This window comes from Natator depressus, chromosome 7 (genome assembly GCF_965152275.1).
Source record: "Natator depressus isolate rNatDep1 chromosome 7, rNatDep2.hap1, whole genome shotgun sequence".
Taxonomy (NCBI): domain Eukaryota; kingdom Metazoa; phylum Chordata; order Testudines; family Cheloniidae; genus Natator; species Natator depressus.
Window position 1 is genome coordinate 26,128,485 of NC_134240.1, and position 26,713 is coordinate 26,155,197.

The 26,713-nt window shown below is 37.8% G+C and overlaps 1 protein-coding gene across 21 annotated transcripts in view; it reads left to right on the forward strand.

Moving 5' to 3' along the window:
- The window catches only part of ERC2 (ELKS/RAB6-interacting/CAST family member 2), an 829,921-nt gene that overhangs the window by 419,751 nt on the left and 383,457 nt on the right, over positions 1 to 26,713 (forward strand). For all 21 annotated transcript variants that reach the window (XM_074957759.1, XM_074957756.1, XM_074957751.1 and 18 more), the window contains one exon: positions 15,116 to 15,251. In XM_074957759.1, coding sequence (XP_074813860.1) covers positions 15,116 to 15,251 — 136 coding nt within the window. The remainder of the gene's footprint in view (positions 1 to 15,115; positions 15,252 to 26,713) is intronic.

Consider the following 26,713-nt stretch of genomic DNA (forward strand, 5'->3'; position numbering starts at 1 on the left):
ACCAAGGCATAAAGCTTATGAAAAGAGGAAAGGCTCCAGGCCTGGATTATATCCATATAGAGTTCCTACTTCACTAGGCTGCTGCCGTTACTCACACGATGTTTCTTTGAGGATGCAGGGACTAGAACCTCGGTCTGCAGAATCTGGCATGGCTGATGTCCCCACAGTGCTACCAGGAGCCCATGCAGAGCCACATCCAAAGAGCACTATAGAGAATAAGCGCCACAGGAAGTACTGTCCGAGGGACCCAGAGTGATAGTACCCTGTGGCCCTCTGATTGGCCAACCATCCTATTTAACCCTGGAGGGTGCCCCACATAGTTATCTGGGCAACAACACAGACTTCTGGCCTGCTGTGACCCCCAGACCTCACCTTGTCTCCTGTTCTCTGATCCCAGCCTGACCCTGACCCTAACTCTTGCCTCCTGACTTTAGCCTGGTACTACCTCTGGTCTCCAGGCTCCAACCTTGGCCTGACTTTGACTCTGACTCTTGCTTATTGAACCTGACTCTAGCGACTCCTCTGACCCCTGCTCACCAACTACTGTTCCTGATGTGGGGACCCTAGTCCAGCTGTGACCATTAGGCCAAACTGGCTACACCATGGACCCTTACCAGGACAATTGCATCCCAAAAATCTGGTGCAGGGCAAAGGTTGTAGCCATTCCAAAATTGGGAAGACTCCTGGGAGATCCCATGAGATACTGACCCATCTCTCTCATTTGTGTCACATGGATGCTTATGGAGAGACTGATGCTCATGTGCATCAATGAGGTTACAACTGCCCTTAGTTCAGGCTGGCTTTAGACAAGGACAGTGTACTGAAGATCAAGTAATTCACCTAGCACCCAAGATATTGAAGATCCCTTCAAAAAGGGCTAGAAAGTTGTTTCATTGTTGAAATGATAACAAATTGGAGCTTCATCTTGCAAACTGGAGACAAATTCATCCAGCTTAGGCGTCTCTGTAACAGACTCCAACAAGGATCCATTCTAGCTCCTCTCCTTTTCAACATATATACTTACGAAGTACCAACAACTAATGCTGATGCATATGTATGGATGACATCTGTTGCACTGATGTGAGTAACAATCTACAAAACACTCAAGTGTCACACTTTCCTTCGTCAGTGGACACTTAAATTGAGTCTGAGATGGTAGCCACAACATTACATGTGAACAATCGCTTACAATCTGTGTTGAGGATCCTCCACTCCTTTTCCAGCCAGTTGTCACTTAATTGGGAATCAAATTAGACTGCAGTCTAACATACCAGTCCCATCTAGAGCACTGAAATAAAAAGATCACCTCCCATGCTAGGGGGAACCTTTTGGGGAGCAGAGGTAACTGTTTAATGAACCTCAGTGCTGGTATTCATTCCAGCACAAAATGAGGCAGCAGATGTCATACACATCTAATTGATTCAGAGCTGAACATAGTCACCTATGTCATTAGTGGTTGCTGTAGCCATTACCCTTAAAACTACAAGGAGGGCTATGACAGAAGAAAACAACCAGCTAAGTATGCAAGGCTGACAGTGACTCCAACATTTCCAAATAAGCAGTGCACACTTCCTGTAAGATCTGCTTGCATCCGGAGGAAAACACATACACCTCCAGTCCCTGCTGACTCGCCATGACTGATTTGGTGACATTCTTTTGTGGCAGCTGTTCATGAACTCATGTCCAGAGCTGCCAGCCCAGTGCCAATCTCAGATGAACAGCGGCATATGAGGGTCGACAGCTCTGTGCTTGTAGAGTGGCAGCAACTCTGGGGGAGAGAGACAGGCATGCTGACAAATTTCAGAAGCCCTAACCTTCATCCACCTGTTTGCAACCTGGGATGCACATCCTAGATTACGCTTAACAGGCTGCTAATTGGAACGGCAAGAGTGGCTGCCACAAAGCAGAAATTTTCCTTAGCTCATTCCTGGCAGTGTAACTGTGGGGCAGTAATGCAGACAATCAAACGTGGTGGTGGAGTGCACATGCAACTGTCGGAGGGCTGACTGCAGTCCTTTGCTACCCTGGACGAAACAGCAGTTAGATTGCTGAACAATCTAGATACATAGATTTGTGATGGCTACAAAACATCTTTGTTCTTCAGGTTTGTATATTCATAGTAACAGATCTTTATGTTCCAGTAATATTCCAAATTTGGACCTCATTTTGTTCCTCTTGAAGTCAATGGGAATTTTCTCATTTGCCCATTGGCTTCAGTGGGAGCAGGACTGGACCCTACATGCTAAGAATTTTATGGAGCAAATGTATTTTTGTTTAACTAGTTAAAATATTTTTAAAAAAAACATACATTATTGTTGTTAAGGTTTGATTCAATTAAAAAATCAAAATGGATTTAAAAAAAAACCCCACCTAAATTAAAGGAAGACATTTCCTGTTTTCTGTATATGTTTTTTATTTTTAAGGTATAAGGTCAGATCTGGACAGGCAGATATGTCCATGTGGAATCCCACAGAAGTATTTGAGCTCCATGAGATTATTCATATGCATAAAGTTATTGACATATATAGCTTTTGCAGGATTAGTCTTAAAACTTTACAGCATCTTCTATGAGGCTGATTACTTGAACCCAGTAGATATAATAAATTGTCAGGGTACAATGCAATATCCATACATCAGAGTCATTTGTTAAGGTGTAGAGTTGATAAAGGAAGAAGATATTCATTTCTGACAGATTTTTAAAAAAATCATCATACTCTAGTTTTCAAGGAATATTTCTTCAGAAAAATGTTTTCAAGTAGCAAGCTCAGCAAGAGTCTTCCTAAAGTACATCTTCCACTGCATGTTATGCTATCTGTTTGATTTCTTTCTAAATTAACGTGTAGAGTTTTAGGATTTTTCATCACATCTAGTTTGGGGGCATGAATAATTTAAAAATGCTTAGTAGTTTAGACTAAATTGTTACACTTATACAATTAAAATTTGATTTATTTTGTACTAAAAACATGGTCTATCATGTTTTTGGTAAGACTGTTTCATTTTGTATTTTTATATTTTGTTCCTGTGCTAGAAACATAAAACAGAGCATTTTTAATCCTATTTCCTATTGTATATTATTCCAGACATGGAGTATTGCATGTTTTTGCTATGAAATTGGCAGTGAAATGTAAGAGTTTCTGGTACAATGGTGAAGTTTTTTAATTGGCTCTGACTGGTAGTCCCACTGTAATAATATTTAATGTGATCAAAGTTGTTGAAATGAAGTATTCCTTAGGGGAATATTACAAACCCTGCTCTTCCTCTTGTAGCAATATTTTTGCATGTTTGCATTTTTGGAAGTTTTTAAAAAAACAACAACAACAAAACAATTTTTACTTTGCGATATCCGATAAAGGCTATTATGAGCATGAAACGTTTTTTATTTTTGGCTGACCTTGCCTAGTTTTGGCTGACATTGCTTAGTTTTTGGCCAGGGTACCCAGGCCTCTAATTAAAATTGGGAACTTAGCAGTGGGTTGATTTTCTGTAAATATCAGAAGGCGAATCATTTGAGGGTGAACTATAGCTATGCACTATTGTAAGATGAAGTCTGAAAGAGACCTATCTATATCTATCTGCTGAATGGAATTTTAAAATTCTGGACTAAAGGAGCAAAATGCCCTGCTGCTTGGATAAGAGATCAGCTTTTGTAACGTTCTTTCAGAAGAACAAGAACAAAGTTTAACACAGTTAAAAATAATACCCATTTTAACATAAAGTACTATGGTGTTTCTGTATTATTTTTATTGATCTAGGTTCTAATGTGGTCTCCATCACGGTAGTATATCAGTGCCATTCCCTACTAAAGTTTTCTGTTTAAGGTCCAAATTGTGACTATCCCTAATATGGTTGCACAGGGAAGTAATCAGGAATAAGTACCCCTCTTACACCCCGCACTAGGGCTCCCCCAGATCTTAGGCCAAAGAATGGGGGGTGGGGAGAGTAGGAGCTGTGTGCCTGGTATATGCCCTTCTTGAGCAGGTGAATGGAAGGAGTGAAGAGGAAAGTAGGCAGAGCCAAGGCTCCATTTCCTGCCCCTGTGCACTGGCCAGCAGCGAGGAGCTGGAGTGTGGGTAGGGAACATGATATGCCTTGTAAAAAGTTGCAGAAAATTATTCCCTTTCTCCCTTTCCTTCCATGAGCAAGAGGCAACAGAGAGGAAAATTTGAGACTCTGAGGATACTGGGAGTTTCTCCCGGGGCAGCATATCTATATTCTGCCCTATTTTAAGGGTTCAGAGCAAAGGTTCAGTCTAGCCCTAAAATACCAATGAGGGGATATAATTGAAAAAAGTTTAGTATTAAAAAGCCCCACAGTCTTAGAAATTAATAACTAATACTTGGACAAATGTGTCAATTTATTCATCTTTCCTCCTTTATGCTTGTTTGAAGTCCTCCTACACGGAAATGATGCTCAACAGTTTGTTTTATACCTTTAGCTCATATTCTTTGTGGTATAGTTGTTATTTGGATGCAACACATTTCTCTACTAGATGACAGAATTGGTTGCATTAAACCTGTGAGGTCACATTGTCCTCACCTGTAAAGTCCCACATGCCTTTGTCCTTTCTTCTCTGCAGTTTAACATGTAAGATGAAAGATCGGGTGGCAATAAGATCCACTCAACTTCCCATACCCATAAAGAATACATTTCAGACTTTTCAAACATTTATTTTAAACAATAGTATTTATTTGAACTCTTTCCAGAGAATTTTTCTATTTCTTATGCTTAATTGATTACTTTCTCCTGCCACCTACATAACAGATCATCTGTGTTATTCATTTCATAGTAGACTACAAATTTTACAAAATGTGAAAAATGGAAAGATACAAATATTCCAGTTTATGTATGTATTCATGGGGGAAAATACTTAGATAAGGTTGTTCTTTTCTTTTCTTTTCTTTTCTTTTCTTTTCTTTTCTTTTGAGGGGCGTCTGCATAATGTGCTGCATTCTCCAAGACAGCTACAAATTATGTCTCCACAATTTACATAAATTTCAGTGGTGAAATGGTTTGAAAGAATTATAGGAAGTATAATATAATGAAATATGAAACTACAGATGTGGGGTTCTTGTGTATGGTGCTCCAGGAAAATTGTAAAGTTTGATGTGGAAAATACAGCAATCTATTGCATTTAAGAAATCATGTCCTGTAAACTTAACTGTGGTATGCATTAGCTGAAATAGAAAGTTTCTGTAATGTCTAAACCTTTTTTGCAGTTTATTCTAATTGACCAGGACCCTGATTTAAAGAACCCTTCCCTCTTCTGCTACTGACAGGTGTACCAGTGTAGTGTGCAACAGCTATAATTCTAAGGGATGTTTTGGTGCCAATTCTAAATGTAAAAGAAAGGCAAAGGGGTTTTTTGTGTGTGTGTGGGGGGGTTTGCTGGCTTTTTGGGTTTTTTTAAGTGAAACCCTATGGAAATTAAATTGGTTTTGTTGTAATGTCTTTACCTAAAAGTTAGCGATCAGTGAGAAACTCAGAATTATTAAAAAAGAAAAGGAGTACTTGAGGCACCTTAGAGACTAACCAATTTATTTGAGCATAAGCTTTTGTGAGCTACAGCTCACTTCATCGGATGCATAAAGTGGAAAATACAGTGAGGAGATTTATATACACACAGACCAGGAAAAAATGGGTGTTTATCATACACATTGTAAGGAGAGTGATAAACACCCATTTTTTCCTGGTCTGTGTGTATATAAATCTCCTCACTGTATTTTCCACTTTATGCATCCGATGAAGTGAGCTGTAGCTCACAGAAGCTTATGCTCAAATAAATTGGTTAGTCTCTAAGGTGCCACAAGTACTCTTTTTCTTTTTGCGAATACAGACTAACACGGCTGCTACTCTGAAACCTATCAGAATTATTACACACCGCAACAGATTATAAGCAAACTTTTCTTGATTACAATGAATTGAAATGTGTTTGAATAAGAAACTTATGACCACCTTGTCTCAGTTTTCCTAATTTACATATAGTGGGCTGTATATAAGTGATATGCTAAACTTCAAGTGACTTTGACACTAAGATCAGTTGGAGTTTAAGGAATATGCATATAGTGTACTATCTGGGTACCACTTACCCGCTACTGATGATTGAAATAGTTCTTACAATTAATCTCTACTAACTTTCTCCCACAAAGTTCCTTAGTTTCTTAAGCTCTCTATGATACTACTGCATTGTTAGAAGCTACAGTGACTGACTGGATTCACTGACTATTGCTAAGCCTGGGAAGCCAACCAGTAACCCTTTATCGTACTGGCTTGTATCACTCCTCTGCATATTATACAAATTCACAGAGAGAATATTACCAGCAAGGATTATGCTTCTTGTAGAATTAATGTTATTGAATGAACAAGCCATGTCTGTCTAGGCTGCTGCTGTAATGATCAAGTATTAGATTTAACATCACACACTGAAGCAGGATTCCAGGAAAAACTCAAGACGGGGGCAACTTTCATAGACTTATCTGGTGTCTACAGAACTGTATGGAGGGATGGCCAGCAAAAGCCAGCAAAATTATCCTATGAAATGCATCAATAAAATTATTCCACAAAGTTTTGACCAACTGTAGGCTTTGCATTCTCCTTGGTGACCAGGTCAGCAGGCCATGCACTCTCAGCGATGGCCCACAACAGGGATCAGTTCCAGCACCAATCCTGTTCGTTATATACATCAGTGATGTTCCCCAAACATCATCATGGAAATTTGTCTATGCTAATAATGTTCCTCTGACTACACAGGCAATGGATTTACCCACAACAGAACAAATTCTAACCAGGGCCCTTAAAACCATGGAAGAATATTTCATGTATTGGCAGTTAAAACCACACCCCATGAAGACTAATGTGTTAGCATTTCATCTAAAAAATTGAAAGGCTAGAGAGGAACTGCACAGGGACTTTTGTGGGGTGAGTCTTGATGTGTGACATTAGACTGAAGCTTCACATGCCACCAGCACCTGAAAATTATCCATGACAGAATAAAGATGCGTATAAATCTCATCCAGAAACTGGAAGGAATACTGGCATGCAAAACTTCCAGAGACCTCTTCGCTGGCCCCTGACTGCTCCACTATAGAATACTGCTCCCCCATCTGAACACATACATCACTTGTTAATCCTCAACGTAATACACTCATGCAGATCATTATGGGCACAGTAAAATCAACACCACACCACAACTGTGGCACACATCTATCCATCCCAAATTTGTTGTGACATGAGAATCCTTCAGGAGTGCCATTGTATTCGAGGGAACAAGGATCTTCCAGTACATGAAATAATATACTAAATAATATACTGAGATTTCCAATCCAAAAGACCCTTTTGGCTTGCAATGCAAGAGCTCAAAGATTTGAGCTCCTGCCAAAGGTCAGCGGTGAGCAAGGTGGAAGGACACTAACGTCCACAACAAGGACCCAACCAAAGAACCAAATGGCTTTTCACTTCCACTTTGAATCACATCCACGCACCTCAGATATGGCACCACATCCACACAGGGCAGATGTGCTGACCTCCTCCATAAATGGGGACTGAGGGTTTGTCTATGCAAACATTTAGTTCATGGCAAGCTGAAGTGTGAATCTACCCCACACGAGCCTGCCATGCTCCATCTGCTGCCTCCTGACACTCATTAATAGTTTGTTAATGTGCTTAAATCTAGGCCTCTTTGAAACAGGATTAGAGCTTGTTATCATTTGCCATTCTGTGTTGCACAATACAGGAAAAAAGCTGGCATAGGGAGTACTGGAGGGGGAAGGTGATGACAAGAAGCACGTAGTTCAGTCAGAAAAGACAAACCCCTTTATAGGGGCCAAATGTAAATTAGTTTATCATTTACTCTGCACTATGTTTGAAAACCATTTTTCATTGGAAGGATGCACCATAACATCCAATCATACTAAATTGAATAATACACTGCTTACATTCAGTTGAACACCACATCAGACTGTTAGGCCAGAAAGAGACATTTCACAGTGTGCGCGCCCTTTTTCCATGCAGAAATGGTTATATACTTAAGATCTACCCTATATGAACCCATGTAATTGAGTTGATTTTCATTTGGATTTGCACAATACTTCTAACATATGGACTGGCATATGATTATAAAAATAGAAATGACTTCATCCAGATGCTGAGAGTATTTTAATAAATAATACAGAACTGTGGGTTTAAACCCTTTTTGTTGTTTATATCTAAGAATCAGCTTCAAACTGATAAAAACTTTGTGTATTTCCCCTCACCCCCCACCTCCAATAATCTGGAAGTATAACCTGGATGGAAATATCTCTGCTATTTCTTAGCTCTATGTTGCCTAACTGTTACTGATTATTTGTTGACACATACTGTTGTGTATTTCATAGCATTAACCTTTCCTTACATGTAACAGTGCGATAAAAGACCGTGTTTAAACTAAATTACTAAATCTGTTGTAGTGGACCTGATGACCCAGTGGTGGTGGTTCTCACCATCGTCTGGTGTATTTCTTGCTCTTCAGTCCCAAATCAAATTGAATTGACTTAAATATGATTCTGCATCTTCAGCAGGAGGCAGCTGTGGCACGATATTGGTGGCCTCTTGCGGCTGGGAAGAAAGTGTTTCTCTGTTCGGAACCTTTACTCCTGTCAAATTACAAGGACATGTCTAAAGGAGAGTGTCTATAATAATGCATCTGGGAGCTAGTCAGGGGTGCTCGAATAATTTGTATATGGGGGTGCTGACAGCCATTGAACCAAACTGAAAACCCTGATGGAAACCACTTCAAGCCAGCACCCCTAGTTCCAGCACCTATGGAGCTGGGTTTATGCTGTCCGAGAGGAGTGTTCCTCATCTGGGTATGAGATAAGATTCCCCCACTCTCAAAAAATTTACTCTACATCTTTAATGAAGATACAAACAAAAGCCTCGAGCTCTCCAGTGCCCCAAAATCTCAGCTCCTGATTATTTGTCTCAGCCTGGGGGATTTCAGTTTATCATACTCCAGTTACTGGTTTGTGTAACTCAAAACATGATTGAATTAACCAAAGGGTGATTTAAGTGGGAAACTTTTTGATTGTGTTGCTTAACTGAGCTGAGAAAATAAATTGCTGCGAAGAGGGTTGTGCTTTTTAATATATACAACAACATGGAATGTTGGCAAGCATGCGCTTTTCTTGCAAATTCTATTTTCTGGTCTTAGAAGTTGAGTATAAAAGACACAAGTAGTTAATGGGCCTCGAGTCAGGTTACCTTATCTGTGTGTTTTTGTTAATCATCTAACTCCAACAATATAGCACAAGTTTACTACTACTGTACAGTGCATCTGTCATTCCAAATTTTTTAGTTTTTTGGCTTTACCTTTGTCTTTTTTTTTGTTTGTCTGCTGTTTTTATCCTTATAGTTCTGTTTTATCTTTATTTATTTTTCATTAATGGATACCATCCTGTCTTCGTCTTGAACTGTTTTCTGTATGCATATATCTTTGATTTCTTAAATCTGTTTTGAAAATTACAGGAAGATGAACTAAATTCATAGTTAATTCTTAACACATTTAAGATAAGAAATAAAACAAATAGAGAAAACATACATGTTGTAGTAGTGAAGCAAGCTACATCGAATCTACCAGTTTGCTAAAAAAGTGGTCACATTGGAGCTGAAGGTTTCAGAAAAGGAAATGAATAGGGAAATTGCACAGCACACTTGTTGCTTTTAGTTCACTGAGTGCCTTGTTTTATTTCAGAGCTCTGTTCCCCATTTTGGTAAATATCACTGTTGTTAAGTTTGAAGCTGTTAAGCTCTCACCTTCCATTCTGAAGCTCCCTTGGTGAAAACCTAACATTCCTGTACCATTACTTCATCTGTATCAAGTTCTCTGATACCCTGGATAGCAATTTTGTTGGCTATCCTATAAAAGTGAAGGGTATTGAACTTCCCAATAACTGGCCTAAATTGAGCAGCATTTAGGTCATGATAGCTTCCGTTTCTATTTAATGCAATAAGTTACTCTTCCAACTGAGAAGAGAGAGAGACATTAAGGAGGCTGGAAACATTGCAAAGCTGACTGAATGGTCGTAAAGTATATTAATGCATCTCCACAGACAGTTTCATCAACAACAGCAATAGTTTGTGCAGCAAAAAAAAAAAAAAAAAAAAAAAGAAAGCTTTATTCTCCTGCAAGCATTGGTGAAAGCAGGGTCTTTGTCACAGATCATTTCTCCATACACTGAAAAGATAAAGAAAACTAACAGCACAAACACAGAGTTCTTTCTTTCTCGATCAATCTCTAAAAATAAAAGTTCTCTTGTTTTTATTATTTTGCTTCCTAGATATTATCATGAAAACCCTTTGATAAAAGCGATTGTGTTGGAAATAATTATATAGAAGGACTTAAATCACTGAAAGTTCAAATACCAACCCATGTGTTTAGCTTTAGGGGAATTTCAGTTAGTTAAAAATGGTCACGAAACAGATGAAAATACTGTATTCTAAGAGGCCGATTATCCACTTGTTAGTAAGCAAATTTACATGTGCATATCTGTGTATGATATTTTGGTACATGCACATCTGCATTTTAAATTGAAAGATTCTAAGGTCTGTGCACCAGATCTTTCTGTAGGATTGCAGCTTTATTTGAAATGTACTTACTGGTGCAGGAAATGAGTCTTTGTCTCATTAAATTGGGTGCATGCTCAGCCAAATTGTGAGCTAGATTATAACCTTATGATCTGGCCTCACTAAAGGGTGATGCACAGTCCAGTGCCCCAGAAGCAGACTAGAGAATTAATTGGGAATCAGAGTCTCAGTACTCCCCTGCTCTCTCCTTATTCTGGAGAGAAGTTATTTTAGCTCTTTTTGTAGAGCAGCTTCTTCCCCTATTGTGTCCCAGCTAACTACTCTGGCTGGCTAGTGGCAGGTGGGGAGAGGGCAGAGGAGAGGGAAGGATCCTACTCCTCCACCCCTTCCTCACCCACTTGCTCACAGCAAGGAGTGTCAGGCAAATAGCTCTTGTTCTCTCTCTCGTCCTCTCTCTCCACTGCAGCTGGAATCACAATCTCACCTGTTATGAGTGGGAGGTAGGAGGGGGCCTTTTACCCTATTCCTTATCTGGAGAGTAGAGTAAGGGTTGTGTCAATCTTGCCCACTGAGGGTGACCTCACTCTGAGTAATCCTGCTAATGTGAGTATCACCACTGAGTGAAAGTAGAGTGGCAGAATCTGGCTCTCAGTGAGAAAGGATTATACAGAAGCTAGTCCTCACTGCAATTAAAAACACGCAGCTGGCTCATGCCAACTGTCTCAGGCTTGCAGGGCCCAGGCTAAGAGGCTGTTTAATTGTGATATAGACATTTGGGCTCAGGCTGCAGCCCGAGCTTTGGGAACCTTCTACTTTCCAGGGTCCTAGGTCCCAAGCTCCAGCCACAGTTAAACACCCCCTTAGGCTGAGCTCTATGAGCCTGAGTCAGTTGGCATGGATTTTAACTGCAGTGTAGACACGTCCAATGAGGTCTCAATCCAGCAAAGAGTGTGATTAGTCCGATTAATGTCATTGGGATTAATGTGCTTAAAGTTGCATACCTGCTTAAGCACTTTGTTGAATAGGGACCGGAGTGCACAAGAGAGAGCATTCCAGAGACTTCTAGCAATATAGTTTAAGATTATATTTCTTTTTTCTTTAAAAAATAAACAAATATACAAAATACCCACAATCTAGCAGAGTCTCTCAAAACCTTTCTCAAGAAATGGTTAGTTGTGCATTTTAAGTACCCAGTAGTCAAGGAATGTCAGTGGGGTTTCCACTTGCAACCTTAACTCTATTTTGTATATGCATATTAGGATGCAATCTTTACTGTGAGCTCTGAGATTACGAATGCTATGCAAATATACTGACCTTTACTGCTAAACATCCACCACCCATTTGGCTGGTTATATGTTGCCTCTTATCATAACCCTATACAGCAAGCTGTCCAGAGCATGGATCGTCTTTGATTTGTTTGTATTGTGCCTAGTTCAGTTGGGCCCTGATTGGGGGATGTTGGCACTACCGCAATGCAAATAATAATAATCACATGATCAAAAACTCTTTCTTAAATAATACATTATAACTTTCATACATATTTTTCTACAGCCTTTGTAAAGTGCCTCTTTCACACAGTGAATGAGGCAGAGCTCTGCATATCAGCTTTGCATACTTACTTTTGTATGAAGTTCATCAGTTCTCGTACTGCCATATGCTATGTAGTAGTCAGTAACAGAAGGTGCTACATTGTCTAAAATTCTAGAAACATTTGTATATTATATTGTATAATCTGAGAAACAGCATGTGATGCTGTAATATTGCCACCTAACTTCCCATCTTCCCTCCATCTCATGCATGATCAGGACATGTAGGTGAATGAAGGCAGATACAGGGATGGATTTAAGTGGCAGGCCGTAATTTTATTAACTGAGCACTGGAGAGGTGTGCTGTATGTCCCACATCTCTCATGTACCAGGCACTGAAGTGATTTCAGTGCAGGAGTTATAGGACTCCCACCATATGACCCATAACCTAGGGTAGACCATTCTCAGTCTAATTCTAGAATTCAGCTCACTTCAAATCCTCTCACCCTCCCTCCTGCAAAGGGGTAGAAGGAGGGTACAAAAGAAGTCTGTGAAGACTTCAGGCTCTCTCTTTCCACAGACACAAGGTCTACCAGTGAAACCCAGGTCTCTATTATCTTCAGAAGCTGGCCCTTTCGGCTTTTGTCGGCACTGGCTACCAGTCCCTCCACTCTGCACTCTAGCCAAAACCAATCACCAAGGAACACACTGTTATATGTTGGCATCCATCATTACATGGAGAGGGAGAAACCCTGAGTAATGATTGAAGATCTGTAACGGATAAAGTTCCAGTTTCTTACTCTGCCATCTTAACTTCTAATTGATGTAATATAGAGCATTTCTACAGTCTCACACTGGTAATATATATAAAAAATACATTGTATGAAAGAACATTGCATTACCAAGGATTTATTGGGAGGTCTTCCCCAGTGCTGGAAGGGAAAAAAGGGAACATGTCAAAAAAGGAAGGAAATCAATATCATGCTCTGAGTCCTGTTTCAGTCATTGTTAGTTTCTTGTACGTCCCTGCCCTTGCCTTCAACAGTGTTTAAGAGATAGTCATGTAATCTGGTTGCTATTGCTTGATCCCAGAATATATGAGATTGCTCAACAAAAGTGACCGTGGGCATGATTTTCCATTGCCCTACACCTTGTGTAGTCCCTTACGCCAGTGCAAAGTAAAAGTAAAATGCTGTCAAATCATGATGTTAGCCTTTTACACTCATTTTTCACTGTTGCAAATGACTAGGTAAGGTGCTGAGAGGAACAAAGAATCAGGCCCTTTTTAGTTTTGCTCAGTGGAAAAATAGAGGTTTCAGCTCCCTTGTCTACCAGATTTATTTTCAGAATAGCAAAGCCCTTTTTCAGCCTGTGTGACTGGACTGAGATCTGGGGAAAATTCATTTAATTTTATAGTACTTGCAATAATTAGAGTTTTATATCTCTGATCAGACAGCATTGTTCCCTGAAACTTTTTAAGGCTTTTCCTAGTAGAAATATATTAGGCTATTTTCAAGTAGTGTTGGTTTTTAATTTAACTGCTTTTATAAATTCTCACTCTTACATAGTTACTGGTGATTTTTCCATTAATAATAATAGACTATCTGTTGTATAATGGTGCTGTACCTACAAATTTGTTCTATGCCATTCTTTTCTATTTTTTTTTTTAAAAAGCATAATGGCACTGCTGTTTCCTTGAGATTCACAGGAAAGTTTGTAGTATAAATAATAAATGGCAGGACCCATCGTGGGAAGTCAGTGGCACTGTCAGTAGAAAACAATTAAAATGATAAAACATGGCCCAGTTGTTGCAGCATCCTAATATCTGTGCAGCAAATGTACATTGTAACTAGACCTTTTCTTAAAGTGTCCACTGCAGAAGCAACTGGGGAATTTCCTTATAGACACTGGAAAATATCCCCTTCATTTGGCAAAAAAGGATTAGCCTGTAGATCTGATTAGGAATTTGCACATGACTTTATTATTATATAGATAAAAAGAAGCAAATTCCTCAGAATCAAAAGAAAGTCAAAGAAAATAATATCTAGGAACCCAAGCAGGTAGAAAACGCAGCTCTAAGAATTTTTTTCAGAGTTTGACATGACAGTTGCTGACGATGTAGGATAAATGGCAAAAAAGTGTTTTACCCCATTCATCTAGGGAAATATTCTAAGTACAAGAAGCAGGAGAATTCTGAATATTTTAATAAATAAGATTCCTAGTGAAATATGAGTCAACTTTGAAACAATTCAGTTATATAATTTTTAGCTTAAGTTGAGCTCAGTCTTAACAAAATGTTTAATTCTGAGAAAATATTTCTAATTTCATGAAATGCTAGCCAGGAATTGATTTATTTACTTAATTCCTTTGTAGAAATCAGAATTATGTCATTTAAAAACATAAGGCTCCTCTGGTTTTTATCTTTTCCCCCCAAAAGCCATCCATAAATGAACTGTAAAAATATGAATGTGCAGCATACTTCAGCAAACAGCACAGCTGGAACATTCAGTATACTTTCCCTATTATTTCCCTGTATCTTAATAATTAAATATTACTGCAAGGCCGAATCCTGTAATCCTTATTCAGGCAAAACTGTCTGAGAAGTCAGTGCCTGTGTGAAGACTGCAGGATCTGGTCCGTTGTCAGAAACTATTCTTTTTGAAGCAGGCAGCTTCATAACAAACACATTCAGCCAAACATACAACAAACTCTTCAAAAAAATTCTCTCTACTATGTCATGTATGACAGCAATATCATGAGATTATACGTCTATTTTAGCATAAAGAGTGTTTGGAATATGTCTTGTGAGAAGGTTTCAAAGATGAAAATAATCTGTGGGCCAGAATATTTGTTTTATCATTGGAAATTTCATTTCATCTAGACCATTTTGATATATCATTTTAAAAACAGGATAAAATGTTATGTTTTAAACGTGACATCTGGTGATAAATCATGTTCACAAGTTTAAATTGGAGCAAGAGATACGTGATTGTAGCCATCAGAATTAACGGGCATATGCATACAATTCTTAGACACACGAAAGATCAAAACAAGAAAGTGGCCAATCTGAAGCACAATCAACAAATGGAAAAAAAGAAGAATGCGCAGTTGCTGGAAGAAGTTCGTAGGCGGGAAGACAATATGACAGACAACTCTCAGCACTTGCAGGTGAGCCGATTTCTTAATTAATAATTGTATACTGGTTTACTAATTACACTTTAAAATTGCGAGAAAAAGTATTTTTCCAATTTATGTGTTGTTTCAAAGATGCATAATGGGTCTGAACCTGCAATACAGTGATCACTCAACTCCCATCAGAGGAGGCATTCATAACCTCACAAGATTAGGTCCAATATGTGCTAGAAGGGGATCTTCCATGCAATGCAGAATAAGAAGACTCTGAATGAGAATTTGCTAAATACATTAAATATTAATCATAGATATGAAATGCTGACAACTTGATTTGAATTGAGAATTTTAAATCTGTATAGTATAGCCATACATTTCTTTCTTACATTTATTTCACTTGCACTCCTTGGAGCAAATTCTGCACCCATTTATACCTATGTGACCCGACTTACGTATGAGTAACTTGAAGGAATGCTGAGTGGAATCTATTGGTCTTCTCTTCAGTGTAACATCATTTTCCCTTAGTGTAAAGGAAAGAAGGATATTCCATTTCCATTTCCTGACTTATCTCAGAATGAAAGGAATGTGAACGTATTTTTTGTTTTGTGTGTTTTTCCCTGTAAAATAATTATAGAAGGTTAAGCATTATATTATTCTTACACACATATATATATAAAACATTCAAAGATTTAAAAACAAGTATCACAAGGAAAAAGCAGAGCCTTCATGAACCAACAGATCCTCATTTTTAAAGACAGGTTTTTAACTTGGTTTCAGAAGAGTTTATACAGTTAATGGATCATCAAAATTCAGAGAGAAAGATTCTGCAAGATAATCAGCTGATACAATTCAGTGATACAATGGGTACAGACGAAGTAATATTGTAGCAGAGACTAACACATAATTTTGATACCTGCATTCAGTTATTATTTAGCCTTCTCTGACAATTGACTAAAAATAACCTCTGATCAAAAGTATCTAATATTACAAAATTCTGTGAACCACGTGGGGATACCTGGAATCAGTGTGTATAGGTAAAGTTTAAGTTACAGTACTCCAGGTGCTTGTTTGCTTGATCTGATGGTATAGTGGCTCCCTGAATGGTTTCTAATAGATGAAATTTGGCCTGCATGTGCTGTGTTCTGTATTGTGTTTCCAGTATGTCTGTGTGCAATATGGAGAATTTAACACCACTATTTGCTACCTAGTGTAGGCTCTACAACTGCTAGATATGTCAGAATCAGATAAAGGAGATTATATATCATCCAAGTTCTTGGAAATTTTATAAATTGCAGTGTTGTATACTGCACTGTACTATACTATCTGGGGTTTTAAAAAAAGAAATCATGAAGTTTATGTAGGTTTACCATGGACCATGTAATTTATAAGGATAAAATTAGATTTCTATAGTACAGAATTACCATTTAGAACACTGAATTAGTTTTTATAAATTAATTTATCCCAGTAAACAGAATCTGATTTAATAGCCTGAGAGCGCTTTATTTTTGCCATTGATAATTCAGAAGGCTGTTGTGGTGGAAACATTCACTAAAAGATAGTTTCAGAACTCTCTTTCTAAGTCTTTGATGTGGTACCCTCAGAGAAAACCATGTGGAGCTTTCATCTCTCTCTCATTTTATCTTCTTATATATAATTATAATGTGCCCATCAAATAGTACCAGAGTGATACCTTGGCTGAATTTTCAAAGAATAAGCTCTGCCTCGGATATATCCCTCTTCTGCAACTCAGTTGCTATCAAACATTTGCCAGTAATTAATTATGAAAATGTTAAATAATTAAGAACAATTATTTTAATATTAATATTCTTTATATTCATTACATTAATTTTTCATTTAAAATGTATATTTTAGAAGTCTACATGAGGCAGAAATAAATGTCCGCTATAATGTGTTTAATTCCTGTATAATAGAACAAACTTACCTTGAGAAGGAATGCACCATATGTGGTTATCTTTATCAGGAAATTAAAAGATGTGGTGTTTCCGTCCTGGGTGTGTTTACAACTTTTGGATACTTGTTTCTGTAAACAGCAATATACCCAGTAATAGTATATGTGGCATATTGTAGGTAAAAAGAGAGGGAAGTTTGATACAATTGTTCAGAAAAACTGAATGACCTCTTCCTAAATGGAAAGTGCTTTAACTTTCTCTAACATGAGGGCCTTATTCACATGGGACAGTGACCCACAGGTTAAAGAGGCATTAAAAAATCTGACAAAACAAAAAAAGAGGTTAATCTCTCTCAGACCCGGCTTTCGCACTGGTCCTTGAAAGTTACCTCACTGTTGGTAGCTTGATTTCTGAACCACGAGGTGCCTTCTGACTTCACTGAAAGTTGAAGGTTCCGAGCATCTTGAAGGAGATGCTCAACAGTTTGCAAGATATAATGTAATGTGAGTAAAAGCCAGTGATACCAAATCTTTATTTGTAACTTGGGAATTGACATTATAGGGCATCTTGATCAGAGTAGTATACATCATGTAGAGTTAGACTCTGCATGACCCTAAATGCACATGTGAAGGGTCAGGGTACAATGAGCTTCCATCTCCCTTTGGGCAGTTGCAATTCCTGCTTTCAGGAGGAGTGCTTAATTGTTCCTTCTCTACTCCCTTGGAAGTGAAAAGGAGGTGGGGCCATGGCTTTACCCCTTCCCACCACAAAGCACTAGCCAGCAGATCTAGCTGGCTGCACAGGGCTTACTGATATCCTGAACCACACAAAGGCCTTAGAAGCAGGTCCATAGCCTCTATGTGCTTGAAACTCTGGGACAGACTCTGCTGCAGAATGCTTATGAGTGCTTTCTCTGGGGAGAGGCAGCTCAACACTGCTCCTTACTATGGCACAATCTAACCCATAAGTAAGGTGATCAGGGTCAGTCCTAGTGTTGGGTCCAGTTCCAATGAAATCCAAGTTTTATCCTGGTTTTACTATTAGCTGACTGGCTATCTGGATAACTTTTCCTCACTCCTTGCTCTCGCTTCTTTCTGTCCACTCCCTGTTGATGTCTGTTGTGCTTTCACTGGACGAGATGTGTTCTCTCTCTGCTGTCCGCTCCCTCAGTGAATTAGACTGTCTCTCATTCCATTGATTAGGGGTGCAAAGCAGGTTGGATTAAAGGGCAAGTGTTCAAAAGCAGGTAAGTGAGGAATAGAGAGCTCATAGAAACCAATGTCAAATGTAAAAGAAATCTTTGAAATGTGAAATGGAGATCTTTTGGAAATACAAATGGCTATGTTTATAGAAAAGACTAGGCTGACCCAGAGCGCTTGCACTAACTCAGAGGTGATTTTGATTGACATCTGAGGCATCTGACTGAAGGGGACTTGGACTTAAAACTTTAGCACCTCATCATATTAAATAATTTAATTTATTTGGCATAATATAAATACTCCTGCAAACTTAGTTACGAAGAATCTGGCTGGAGGGATGCAATACAGCTGCTTTCTGCAGGTCTCTGAGCTTTTGACTACATTTGTGAGCATACTGAATTTCTACTGTGTTCGGCTTTTGCTTTCTAATATCTGTGTTCTAAATGATACATATTGTAAATAAATTAGATTATAGTGAGGTAACTTGTGTCTACTCATTTTCTCTCCCAATGAGGAATTAGCCCACTGCTGGAATATGGATATTTGTTATCAGTTGGAAGGTATGATAATATTTTATATTAGTAGATAGAATTTGAACCTGTGTGGCTTCTGCTTAAATCCTTTTTAGTGAAATGGGCACATAGTGAATTCATAGATGTGATTTTAGTGTTGTCCCAATGAACAACCAGATAAAATGGAAAACATAGTTAATCTTTATATTAAGGTTTCATTTATAAATAGTATATAAATAGTTAATAAATTATTTGTGGATGTTTTAATACATGGTGAATTAATTCTTATACATTACTATAGAGTCCAATAGCTCAATATGTTGCTTTATTCATGTGGCTTATATCCATCTGTAACACCTTCTACTGGATGTGCTTATAGCACATATTACTCATGTCTGTATATGCTTATAACATCTGTTAAATTATTAACCTTTTATAAACCATTTAAAAATGCAACCTTAATGTAAAGAGTGACCTAAAATTCTTTGACCAAGTATAATAGATTCTTGATAATATGTGAGGCCATAGCCAGCTGGCTGTGGCTCCAAGGGTCTAATATGTCAGTTCAGGACATATCCTGTGCTGGAGCACAGTGTAGCTCTGGCCAGATCTCCTCAGGTAGGGCTCCTACACTGGGAGCTGGGAAGGAGTTCGTGCGGGAGACCATAGAGCTGGCTCTAGGCTACTTGGAGATTCCCCTAGGACAGTGGTTTTCAAGCAGGGGCATATGTACCCCTGGGGGTAGCAGATGTCTTCCAGGGGGTACATCAGCTCATCTTGATATTTGCCTAGTTTTACAACAGGTACATAAAAACCACTAGCGAAATCAGTATAAACTAAAATTTCATACAGAAAATGACTTGTTAATACTGCCCACTGAAATGTAAGTATTCAGTTGATTTATTTTATAATTATATGGTAAAAATGAGAAAGAAAGCAAGTTTTCAGTAATAGTTCGTTGTGATACTTTTGTATTTTGATATCTGGTTTTGTAAGCAAGTAGTTTTTAAGTGAGGTATAACTTGGGGTTATGCAAGACAAATCAGACTCCTGAAAGGGGTACAGTAGTCTGGAAAGGTTGAGAACCACTGCCCTAGGGAAAACCCAAGGAAATAAGTTAGCTGGATTTCCATCTAGTTTACACAGCTGAGAAGGTCCCTAAGTCTGCAACTGCTTACTTGCTATGTGACAGGTTTCAAGAAATTCAGAAGTCAGTAGTTTCTGTGAAACCTCAGCCTCACAACAACATCAGTTTCTTCCTGAAATTTAGAGGTCTCAGGGCATCCTGTGAGTATACAATACTTTTCACTTGGCTCAGGGTGAGGCACCTTCAAAGCTGGTTAAGAATTGAGTATCTTTCTTGGCTTGACAATCTCCAGCCTTTAGTGATCATGTCTCAGAAGATTCTAGACCCCTATTGTGGTGGACAGTGCCCAAGGACGTCTGCTGGGGGAATTCACTTCAATCTCCCTTAGCTGTTGGCTTAAATTTTGATTGATGTTTCAGGCATAACTTTAGGGTCATATTTGGATTGCTATAAAATTTAGGGGCCTTCAGAAATATGAAGAGGCCTGACTTCAGAATAATGTCTTGGAAATTAAGGTTACTTATATAGTTTTCAGAGCTTTCCTTTCACAAATCAAGGGCAGACCTGTGCGAATCCTGAGGCACACCATGTAGACACTGACGTATATTACTGAAATAGTAAGAGCGGGAGGAGCTGCCCATGTCCATTTTGTCAAGAAGCTATGTGACTTTGAGAATGGTGTATCAAGCATCCCCTCTCTTCCCTGGCTCTTCATCTGTCTTGAAAGCAGATGACTTGAGCAGAAATTATAGTGATCAACATGGATAGTCTCTCAAACTCTTCGTGGTGACTTCAGTCTTTCATGGATGACGGACTTCTTAAATACTTTTCTTTACGGCAAGTGGGAACAAGAAATATACTTGTTTGGGCCTACAGAATAACAGGGATGCTGGTTTTCTGACTAATATAGGAAGTTGTACACATTCCTTCCTCTACCACTGTTGTTATGATATTGATAAACGGGAAAAGAACTGTGCTGGAGTTGGGGGTGTAGCTCTGTATATTTCTTTTTATTGAACATTTGGTTGCATGAGGGATCATACCATTGCTTTTTGAAGGGTCGTGACATCAATGCCAAAAGTGCATAGGCCCCTAGGAAAACTTGAAAGTGGTTATACTGGTAATCTGTGTGAAGGACTGCAGCTACTACTGTTGGTAAGTACCCTCTCTTTCTCTTTAAAAAAAAAACACACAGTAGTTCCTGCTACATTTTAAACTTTATTTTAGAGTAAATTATGCAGTTTATTGTGGATATGGGATCAACAGATGGCTATCAATACACAGCTTTTTCAATCGTGAAATTAAGCATTCAAAGAAGGAAGATTTTTACTCCCCTGACTATAAAGCCAAAGATCTATTTACATTTTGAAGACAAAATATTATCAAAACATGTATAGATATCTGAGATCATTATATCTGTTTATGATTTTTTTAATTTGCAGTTGAGAGGTTTGTTTAATTTGAGTATTTCAGTTTTTTCCCTGGCCCTCAAAAATCTTTGGTTCAGTGTTAAGTTTTTTGCAGCTTTCCACAGAACTTCTCAAATCTATGTTTTCTGGTGTGGATTCCAAGCTGTAAAAAGTTTGAAAAAACCTCAACTATTTATCTTTCTATAGTTCTCCTTTCTCTTTTATTACAGGACAAGCTTTCATGCTATATTGTCTAGATATCAAAATAACTCGCCAACATGTGTTATGACTTGTTACTTTCAGCAAACTAATTTGCTTGCTAATAAATATTGAGTTCCCAATCCTCTCAATAAGAATAAAAGTAAGTTTGTAAGGCAACATCCAGTTAAGAATGCTTACAGACCATCTCCTGTTTTGATATACTAATTATTTACTTTTGTAAAAATATGTTGATTGATTTTTTTAAAATAGGAAAATACCTTTGCTTGCCAGAAGGAGGCTTAGCATGTCTTGATGTGACTTGTATAGAGGAAGATGGCAAAACATTATCTCCCATCCTGTGTGATTCCAAAATTTCCTCTTATTGATAACTTGCCGTTCAAGTAAACAGCACTATTTTCCAATAAGTGGATGACTGATTTTGTAGATGTCAGTTTTCTCTCTCTCCATCCTCTAAAGAGGAAGAAGTAAATGGCAGGAATTGGGGGAGTGGAGAAAACTGGCTAAGAATATAGACTAAAATACTCCCATCATCACGTGCTTATAAAAACTTATACACTAAAACAATGTAAAGGTATCTCAGACATAAAGAAAATCTAAGGTCAAGTCTTACTTCAACCAGTTCCATAATTGCTTGAATACTGCTAATGAAGGGACTGGACATAGCCATTACCTCACTGCAGCATGGCCTACGCACTCCCTTAGAAGCATGAGCCACCAACTATCTCAAATCACAGCAGAGTGTCTGGAAACCAAATACTTTAGTCTGAAACTAAATACTTTTAAAAGAACTCTAAAGTATCCAGTGGACCTCACAAACTGTACGGTGATTATAATTTTATTTGAAGAGTATCTCATGTGCTCCAACCACAATATTAAACAATGAAAATTTGCACATAATACTACACAAATTGTTCTTATCAAATACAAAGTAAATTATCAGAATAACTTTCATAGGAAACATTTCTACTTGTGCCTGATTTACATCTCATAAATGTAGAATTCCCACTATAAAATTTGATCAAAACCATGACATATTATATTCATGCTGAGCACAATAACTCAATTGTGTGTGTGTGTATTTATCTAAACAGCAACACACATACATGTCCCAAGGTAGATTTTTGGGCCAGCAGGAAGAGAGAAGTAAAAAATGTTCATTGCCTATTTTGTTCTGATCTGCTCAACTTCAAAATCTGTTTCTGTCATTTTCCCCTGAGATTTATTTTATGAAATTTTTTTGCCTCCTTTGTAAATTTAAACAAATAAGTTCATAATAATTCTCCTGAAAGCAGGTTGAGTAGAAGAGAGCAGAGGACCATATCATGAAGAGAGATTTTTCTTTGCAGCAAAACATTTCCTTTTCTTTAAGAGCAAAATCCAGGTTAATCTGGAATATTGTAATCTGGGATTTCAGTTTATCCACTGTACTGTTCCTTTAAATAAATTGTTCTCCGCTATTTGCAGGCTAGCAAAATGGTTCTAGGTTTGTAGAAGTATGATTCTCGGCATGCGAAAGTCTGTAGACACCCATTCAATTAAATTAGGTCCCAAGTGATTTAATTCAGCACAAAACTGTTTTGTGCTCTACAATTCCATTTTCTCTAGGACCTCAACAATCCTTCAATCTTATTTACCAGTTTGTTGGTATAATTTCTATTGGTATAATTTCTACCACCCTAACAGCATTAGAAATAGAAGATACATTGAAGACAGAATGTGTTGTCACATCTCATTTCTCTAGTCTTCTTAAATTAAAATATAACCAAAACCTAACCAAGTGGTATACCTGATGTACATTTATTATGATATGCTGTAGAAGGAATTTTCTTTCTGACATGTCAAAAACAGTGATATTAAAATTTTAATAAAAAGAGAAGATTTGAAGATGAGATGAAGTATCACAAACAAATACAACAGTGTAATCTATTTAGAGATAAAAGAAGCAGTGTGACTGTATTACACAAACAGATGTCAGTATGCATTTCTGAATTTTCAAACAAGGTAGGATGAAATCCCATCCATAAAATTACAGCTTTGTAGTGACTAACAAATTTATTTGAGTATAAGCTTTTGTGAGCTACAGCTCACTTCATACTGAAACACATACTGCTCCCATTTTCAGGACTCTCAAAATCATAAGTTATTGTATTCAAATTTAATTTTAATTTAGAGACAAGGTAGGTGAGGCAATCTTTTATTGGACCAACTCTGCTGGTGGAAGGGACAAGCTTTTAAGCTTCACAGAGCTTTTCCTCGGGTCTGGAGAAGATAACCAGAGTGTCACAGTTAAAACAAGGTGGGATAGGCTGTTAAGCATAAGTGGTTCACACATGCTGTAGGGAGACCACTTAGAATAAACTCTGCAATTAAGGGTTAGCATAATTTACCCCTCTACTGGGAACTAAAAACATGGACTTAACGGAGACACTGGTTTTATGGCTCATCACAACAATTTGTAACACACCCTACTGCTTGCTAACCCTTAATTGCTCATTTCATGCTAATGCATCCCTTACAGCATGTGCGAACCCCTTATGCTTAACAATCCATACCACCTTGCATTTAGCTTGGACACTCTGGTTACCTCCTCCAAACCTAACAAAGAACTCTGTGAGGCTTGAAAGCTTGTCTCTTCACCAACTGAAGTGGATTCAATAAAAGATATTACCTCACCCATCTTGTGTCTCAAATATCCTGGGACCAACATAGCTACAATGACATTGCAAACAAAAAAGTTTTTAACTCATGCATTTATCTGAAATTGGGTCTGTATCCATCTCAGAAAGAAGATGTAGTATCTTGAAGGTTTTAATAATTCTGGTTATTTTGTGTAAATACAATTTTGGGCTTTCAGCCATTGGCTTTCATTGTGTGGGAAGAGGGAGCTGAGGTTAGGATTTTGCCTTTCAGGATACAATTCCTCCCTGATCTTCCCTCATTGTGAAGGGGGGAAATGCATAGTGTGTTATACCTTTGGTTGTTTCAGCCCTTCTCTACAGCTGCCTAGCTACACAAAGAAGGGGTGGCGAAGGGGAAGGGATTGAGGAGAGAATTAGCCCACATTCTTCTCTCCCTTCCCCACTGAATTTTAAGTGATGCATACCCGGGGGGGATGAGGGGTGCACAAGTTCACTAGACCTTGGACTTTGTGTAAGTGGTGGAGGAAAGGCTGTTTGTGCCTTCCCCTCGGCATAAAAGCCATGGACAATCTGGCCTATTGTCTGGAGAGCTTCTAACTCAATTGCTGACAGCATAGGTTAAAAAGCTACTCACATTTTGGAAGATGGCAGAATTCAGATTCATCACAATATATATAAAAAGGTTGTTTTCCTTTCTTCACTCATGAATTAATACAAAAATTAGAGAGCTGTGGTAAAGATCTGAAGGCAGAATTTGAGAATGTGTCAGGTTTCAAATATATCCGTGTTAGAGTTAGAAAAGAGGCCTCTCTTTAAAGCTTCTGAAAACCTGTTCTGGAAAAATGTGGGAGTAATAAGTTCATTGATTATTATTAAAACGCGTGACAGTTTTGCGACCCTGAACCAGGTACCTGTGCTACCTGAACATATCTGTGGTTAAAGCTGCAGTTTAAGACAAGATTATAGATCCTGAGGCTCATTACTATACCTGGGGCTTTAGAGCTCTAATGTAGTAGCCTAGCCTCCACAGAAGAATTTTCAGCACAAGCTTCTTTTCTGATGTTCACACTAAATTTTCATTACTTAAATTGGATACATTTTTCGAGGTCTTGGCAAATACTTTTTGGATAAACAAGCCAATTTCAAGTCCAAATGGGCAATCTTTGTAATTTTTGGCTTTCTCCATATACTGTCTATTGAGTTAATGAACTAACATATGAAGAAATGTAAAAGCCAACATTTTATGCCAGTTTTCTGTAATACATCTGCAAAATTCTTTTCAATTTATTGCCTGAAAACTGAAGTATGTTCTTGTATGCTTCCGTTTTCAAATTATAGGTTCCTTAGGGATTGTAAAGTTTCTTCTTTTCCAGTGGTTAAGCTGAAGTGTGATCAGTTTAAAAAAAATAAGGAGCGTATATGTATTGAATATTTTTACCCTTTATAAAACAAGAGGTATGAAAAGAAAGAGCCTAGCATGGTAGATTACACAACTGTGCACATCAGTGATTTGTTCCTGGGCATTTGTTCCTTTGCTATTTCTCTGCTTCTCTAATTATAGTTGAATTTTGCCAGGATAGGAAGTGTAACTAATAACTTCAACCTCAAAAATGTCCAGGCCTCAGCAAAATGTATAGTTTATTATGAATTTCACACAATTCACTGAGGGATTTTTCCTTCAAATATCTCTGGGGGAAAAGCAGTTGCATTTTTAAGAGCATTCATCTTGTATGCATACCTATAATATGCACATATTTATAATATATATTTTATTTGTTTTTTAAATTGAGGAAATTGCCTCCACTATGATGTATTGTTTTTGTTTTGATGTTGAGACTTTGTACTGAGATTTATGATGGGAGTCATAGAAAAGCTGAATCTGCTTCTGATGATTTATTGCAATAAGTTTAAAAAATAGCATACTTACAAAATCAGAATAATCAAAATAAATACATTTAAAGACACAGATAGCTTACATACATTTGAATATTAATTCAGATTGTTAACATGAATGAACACTTAGGCATTTTCTTTTCTTGGCCAGTGGAGATTCCATAAGTTCTGGATAAATTCCATATGTGTTGCTGAAATGTGTGTTGAACTTCAGCCAATGTTTTAAGATTATGCTGAAGAGAATTTTTCTAAAAGGTTTCAGATGAAGAAAAGTTCTAACTATTTGAGAATCTACAGAGGGCAGAAAGGTTGATTGGTAGGTCTGAGGATCAATACCAGAAGTGTTTTTCTTCTTTTGGGATTTGCTTTGACATTTGTTTTCATTGCACAGTGTAATTCCCAGAAGCCAAAACGACTTTTATTATAAAAGGTCCCTATAGACAATCTATGAAAATCGTATTTGAAGATCAGTTTCGAGTAGACTTGCAGTCTCTTAAAATCCTTCTTTCTTTGTAGTAATTGATAGACTGACAGAAATGACAGTGTTCTGTACAGTGTATTTTTAACTGACCATTTACAAAAATATGTAATATCTTGTAACTACAATTGTTTTTTCATTTCATGTCTTTT